This window comes from Vanessa atalanta, chromosome 22 (genome assembly GCF_905147765.1).
Source record: "Vanessa atalanta chromosome 22, ilVanAtal1.2, whole genome shotgun sequence".
Taxonomy (NCBI): Eukaryota; Metazoa; Arthropoda; class Insecta; order Lepidoptera; family Nymphalidae; genus Vanessa; species Vanessa atalanta.
In genome coordinates, this window is record NC_061892.1 from 469081 (window position 1) to 476195 (window position 7115).

The window sequence follows — 7115 nt, forward strand, 5'->3', positions numbered from 1 at the left end:
AACAGCGTCAATGGGGGCAAAAGTGACCACTCATATTGTGTGTATGTAGCATTATTCCGCCATTGTTATTTTTTCCGATTGACCGCAAATTTCCTTAATCCTATTATGCGATCTAGTCCAAATAATTCCAATGTCAACGACCTCGTCCTGTCAATTAACGTTTTTTTTTTTACATTATTTAACTCATTGCCATGACAATAATAATTCGTATTATTCTTTATAATTTATTCTATATTATTTTTATATAGTAAATAAATAAATTAACCGACACATTATTACAAAACCTTTTTGAAGTTTTAAGTAGGTACCTAATTTATTGGCATATAACACAAATACCTTCGATTATTTATACATATTTAGATAGAGTGTAGCAGGTACTGCGAAAAAAAATCCAAAGAGCTAACTTTATTGTCTTGATGTGCGTGCGTAGTGTGGTGTATGCTAGTGCGCCCAACATCATACTACTTTACTATGCGTGCGTGTACTTAGTGCCTTAAAGGCTTAAATGCTATGCTTTGGTAAGAGCATCACTTGAGAACTGAGCTGAGATTTTTTTTTTATTTGTTTGAATAATAAATTCTGAATTTAATTTTTAAGGAAAGACAAAATAAGAATAGTTGCTCGTAAAATTGAAAAAATAGGATATTCTATACGGTGGGTCAGCTGGTAGGTATAAAGGAAATATAAAATCTGAAAACCGCTATTATGTGCGATTTATAAATATAATATATACATTTATTAACATAAGAATTGATAACATTAAGTGCATAAATATATACAAATATGAATTCAAAATAATTACTTTATAAGTCTTGACCGCATGGAATGGTGGCAAGAAATATATCAGATATTATTAAATATTATTTATTAGTAAGCAGAATAACATGTCAAAATTAAGCCCAATTAAGGGACGAATGGTTAGAAGACGTGGACTGAATAATAATAAAATACATAGAAGCTTCGAATTGCTTTATGGATTATTATATTATTACACATATACATATATAAATTGTATTTAATTAACATGACTTTGTATTTTTGTAAAATGTTGAAAAGGGTAACTACTGAGTTTCTTGCCGGTTCTTCTCGGTAAATTCTACATTCCAAACCAGTGGTAGCTTCACTTAATATAGTTTTTTCAATGACGATTCAAAAGTGCTTGTGCCCACTTGAATAAAGTATATTTTGATTTTGATTAGGTTGCTATCGCAACATTAATACTAAGACTCCAAAAGGAATGAATTCAAATCAAATAAATCACAATCAAAACGTAGTTTCTTTATTTAAATATTAAATATAGACAATTGTTTTTTTTTCATTTAAGACTAAACAGAATGCTATTAATTATTATTAATTACTGTCTCTTTTATAAAATAACTTACAGATAGTATTTGGCGCTTGCCGCTGTTATAAATAACCCAGGGGCGCTGTTCGTCGCCTGTGCTGCAGAGGTGAAGAGAACTATAAAATATTGTTATTCTCGAAGTATCTAAACATTAACGTTTACGCGTTAATTAAATGGATTTTATAAATTTACTTGGTGGTAGGACTTTGACAAGCCTGTCTGGGTAGTTACCACCCAAGCATCAGATATTTTACCACCAAACAGCAGTACTTTGCTGTGTTCCGATTTGAAGGGTGAGTAAGCCAGTGTAACTACAGGCGCAAGGGACATAAAACAGACATTTCTTAGTTCCCAAGGTTGGTGCATTGGTGATGTAAGGAATGGTAAATACATATTTCTTACAGCGCCATTATCTATGGTCGGTGGTGACCACTTACCTATGACATAAAAAAAAAATAAGTATTTAGTAATTTCATTTTTCTCTACCAGGTATTAACGCGTTCCATCAAGTTGCTCCCTCTAGTTCCAACTACGCTGCATACCATAAGTTCATTCTCATCATAGGTTCATAACCCGAATCAGGCTATTACTTGTTATTTGTCGAAACATTTTCACCGTAAGTAGCCTTGACTCTGAAAGCATGTAAACCTGCTTTTTTGCGCCTCTCGTTCGTTTCAGATATTCCGTCTCATCGAATGAAGAGAGCGAAGGATAGAGTGTACTATAACATAGTATTTTTAGCTCTAATTATGTAAAAGTCTTGCTTAACTATTTATTCACAATATACTAATTGTTATAACAGAATTCCCTGCATATCCTACTCATACACAACTTAAGTACTGTCAAATATAATAAATACTAATCGAAAGACAATGAGATTTAGGCATAGACAACTTTCTTAATTTTTTAATGATTTGCTATATTTCCAACAATTATCTCTTCCAGTCTTCTTTGAGAACGATCAACGACGCTGAAATCGGTCAGGAAGACATCGACATCATTATTTTTAGTATAGTAACTTCGAAAAAAGAAAAAATCGACTTCGACTTAGAAAAGTTGTTGAGGTTAATGGTCGACTTAAAGAAACTTCGATTACATCCTCCCTTATTTTGAGTTACAGGAGGAATAATAATGATTAATTAACTTAACTAAAGTTATTGTCAACCAAGATGGCAAGACAAAATAGACTGACATATAAGGAAATAATTTCTGGAAAATTGGTCCTCTTTTATATTGCACTCTTATAAATACGTAAAAAATACTTCTTAGAGAGTTAATGTGTGTCAGTAATATTCCTTATTTATATTTTCTTTCGAACTATAAAGATTATTAATTTAAAATCAACAAGTGGTACGTGCAGCAGAATCAAATATTAATAAGTGCAAGACAAAGAGGTCGAATATTTTTCTTGTTCGAGTTGTAGAGGTTTCTTAATATTAAGAAAAATAATAAAGTATCTAATTAAAATGGTTTACTAAAATATATTTTATTCATTAATGTTACATGTTATTTCTTATTAAGTAGTATGATGGTTTCCGACTTCACACTTAAATGGTTCTGTACCTGAAAAAGAAACGCAATGTTAAAATTGATCCGAAATGTTAAAATCACTAATGTACAGCACATTAGTTATTTTAACCTATCCTATCCTAACACGCGTTGGGTTTCGAAAATATTTGTTTTTTTTTTTGCAAGTAGCTGAACAATCGATTAAATGAACAACCTCATGGTAAGTAGTTACCATCGCTCATAGACAAAGGCAGCAATGCTATGTAAAACAAAATCCGGCTCGAAGGACCAATTTTGACAAGTAATAAACTTTACATATGTACAGTACACACACAAGTTATTTATGCAAACTAAAGCCAGACTCATTACAACTCTCTGCAACAGGTCTCTTTCCGAGCTGGACGGATGAGGCTCTTGATGAGCTTCCAAAATTATCTACATATAAAGAGACAGACAAAGAATTTCTCCTCTGTTTCGCAGCCGATTTTCCTTTTTATTTTGTTTAGTAGCTATAATAATATAACGAGCCTTTGTGTTTTTTTATGTCTGTCACAGATAAAAGTGTCCTTGCCTTAAGTGTGTTTTTCTTATTTGGTATTCATATACAATGTATTAATAGTAATATTATCGAGAATTCGTTTTATTAATGAAAATATTTTAGAAATAAGAGTAGAAAAACAATAAAACATGCAAATTCATTTATGTTTTCTTGACTAATGATCATTTTGATTGTATTTCGACCACTGCCCCATATTTATTATGCAAATAAATGTACCTTTATGCGTATTGACGTGCTGCCTCAACTCCTTAATACTCAAGAATTGTTCCTGACATATTCTGCACTTGTAATGATATTCAACTACCTGGAAAAAATAATACGAAAAATTAATCTATGCCGATGAAAAAATATACCTATAAAGCCTTAAGAGACATATTTGGAAAAGTGTCATCTTCACTCTTCCAAATCTTCTATAACATACTCTACTCTACTTCTATATGAGAGTTAAGAAAAATTCGAATTATTTGAAAATAATGTAGTTTCAAATCAGCAGAGTTTAATATAAAACCTTAGTTTAGAAATAAAAGTAGGATTTAAAAGTTATTTTATGATAAGATTTCCTCTTAAGTAATGAAGATTATTGCTCTTAATCAAGTTTTGTAATTGCAAAATTTCCAAAACGAATTACGTTTTTTAACTTATTACGTCGACAATAATGTTATATTCATCAGACAAATATATAAATATAAATACATTTCTTATTTATTTATAATAAAATTATAGAAAAATAAAAAGACTTAATTTTTTATTTGTTTCTGTTTCATTAATTTTTAAATGATTAGTAAATAAGTTGGATTACCTCAAATGATCAGTATTAAAATTAGGATAACCTTATAACAAACTAATGTTTAAACCACAATGACATAGCAATTTAAAAATTACGACTAGTTATTTTACATACAGATGCCAGACTCCTAGCAATCGCTCGCTTGCTGGATCGGACGTCTGCTTCCGAGTGGCTCTTCAGGTGGGCCAGCAGGTTGTAGACACTTATACAAGGACGCATGCAGACTTGGCACCTAATGTTTCCTGCAAAATCAAGTAGTCAAAATATTTTAGTTTTGAAAATCTATATATAAATATAAAATGTGATATTATAAAATTAATTTTAGGAAGGCAGACACTGAAATGGGTCATCTACTTGTGCCTTTTACTAGTAGACATTTCTTCCATAAGAAGTGTTTACTTCAAGTTTCTACTACACTGTTTTACTATCTAAGCGTAACCAAGAATAGGATCTAAAATGTTATGATCCTTGTGCTTATGCTCAGCGAATGAGCTCTAGAAATTCAAACAAGAATGTTTGTTTGTCCTGTTTGAGGGTAAAACGTGTAAATATGTAATATCTGTTTTATAAATAGCAGTATAGCTTTAGTTCAGCTACAGGTAGACTGATGCTTACTACACCAATAATACCAAATAGACTATAATACAATCTCACTTTTGTCATTCTTCTTAAATCCCCTCCAAGAGGTCTGGTAGCAAGGCGCACAGGTCTTACAACTGGCCACCTCTTTCAAATACTTCTTATTCTCTTCATCCATGTCTTTAACATTGTCACTGGAAGTATTTTTATATGTATTAGAGAGCTTCTATTTAATCTAAGCAAATATACAGAGTGTAACACCCAGTAAACAACGTCAAGCCGCCAATGGGCGTTAGGCCAATTGATATGTTATTAGAAAAATAAGAAAAAAATTATTTATAAATAACTTAAATTAAAATATTAGCTTTTTAAGAATATCGAGAAATTGACATCTTGTGAGTCTTTCAAGCTTTGTGACCATGTGGATAATATATATGTTAGTAGTAGTCATCTACACAGTTGGTCATCAAGTGTTACGCAATAAAAAAATCCCTATGTCCTTGGAATTCAACCTTGCTTTATACTAAATTTCATCAAAAGTGATATATATAGTATTATATATATATAAAAATTGCCATTTCTCTAATTTTACATTGAATTGTATATTATTGCAATGTCAACGGTCTAGACCTTGAATAATCTATTATATATTCTCAAAAAACAGGTATTTTTAATGTCTGCAAAGTTGATATTGTAACATTGAAGGTAAAATTACCGGATATATTTAATAATAGTGTTGCTTTATAAATAAAGGTGTATTCGAGAACTGTTTTAGTGCATAATATAGCAGAGGTTCATTAATGTTAACTACTACTTTGATTGGAATAGGCTATAAGAATCCCAAAGTGATGATAAAAAAAATGTGTGCTAATATTATTAACCAACCTTTTCTTTTCAAACATTTTGTAAACTAATGATAATTTTTCTTCAGGCTTATATACAACTAAGGTCTCAACTTCCTTGTTGACCTCTTTGGTTAATAAAACTTCATCCTTGTGATGAAATGACCTACGCTTTTTTTGATCAGATAATCTGAATGTATTCAGTACTTTCTTTTCTCTGTATTTTGGTAGAACAGACTGCACAACTTCTGATCTTTTATCTTCATTTTTGTTTTCAACGCATATTTTACTGTACATTGTTGTTTCTACTTTACCTGAAAAGACAGACATGTTAATTTTATAAAGTATATATACAATTTAAAGACTATGATAATTTTTTTTTTTTTAATTGTAATGTAGGTAGGCTTACTGGCATCTTGATGGTAAGTGGTCAAACAACCTTAGACATTGGTACTGTAAGAAATATTAATCATCGCTTACATAATTATTACACTATCATGGAAGCTAAGATGTTGCTTCAGTAGTTACTCTGGCTTACTCACTCATCAAACCCGGTGACAAAAATATTAAGAATTGATGTTTAATAGTGGAACATGTGCAAGTGGGTGGTACCTGTCATTTTGTTGTGTATATTTCTTAACACAATTGTTCTTTTCGATGATACAGTCTGTTCTTTCTCCGCTCTTAGAGGGTTGTCGTAATGTTTAAAGTGTTCTAAACATAGATTATTCCAATTCTTTAGTTTCCTTGCATCCCATTCATCTTTTTTCATAGCTCGGACCGGCAGACACAGGGGATCGTCATAATCAGGTATTTTAATGTTAAGTAATTTTCTATTAACAAAAACTGCCTTTGAATCCAACTTTCTATATTTACGTTCACTTCTTCCATCGGTTTTATGTACATATGATGATTCGAATCGACGTCCGCGAGTAGCACTTTGCCGCGGATATTGTTGGAGTTTTTTTTTTCTACTTCGTGTTGGTAAATCCTCTGTAGGATCATAATCCGAATCTTCTTCTTTCTTTCGTCTTTTCCTAGTTGGTTTCTCGTTAGGAACCCTTTCAACAAGCAGTGTAGTCTCCATTAAAGCTGGCTTAATATCGGTTTCATTATCAACATTCTGAACGCATTGTTGAACAATATCTGCATCCTCATCTAAAAATTCAATCTCACAGTCTTCGTCCTCGGTCATATTTTCAGAACTATTTTTTGCTTAGAATATAGTACTTTTACATGTATGTCCTGTCCTGATTGTATTACCCTGTATTTTTAACTCTTTGATTCAATGTTTCAAACTATTAAATAATTAATGATCAAACACAACGTTGAGTGGACTTTGTTACTTGACAGTTGACATGCTGTTTGACTTATTGACACTATAAAGTCGTTTTTACTTTGACAAATTATAATTACAGAATACAGACTAATAATAATTAATCTCAATAAAAATAAATGAAAAAAAACTAGCCCGTTATTACATATTATCGTTCA

At 31.0% G+C, this 7115-nt stretch overlaps 1 protein-coding gene across 1 annotated transcript; it reads right to left on the reverse strand.

Moving 5' to 3' along the window:
* Positions 1 to 2799: 2799 nt before the first annotated feature.
* On the reverse strand, positions 2800 to 6977 carry LOC125072691 (zinc finger protein 652-like). The gene is made up of 6 exons (XM_047683358.1): positions 6234 to 6977; positions 5665 to 5935; positions 4855 to 4973; positions 4315 to 4442; positions 3630 to 3717; positions 2800 to 2908 (listed from the first exon to the last, which is right to left on the reverse strand). The coding sequence occupies exons 1-6, from the start codon at positions 6814 to 6816 to the stop codon at positions 2862 to 2864; spliced, it is 1236 nt and encodes a 411-aa protein (XP_047539314.1). The 5' UTR covers positions 6817 to 6977; the 3' UTR covers positions 2800 to 2861.
* Positions 6978 to 7115: the final 138 nt, after the last annotated feature.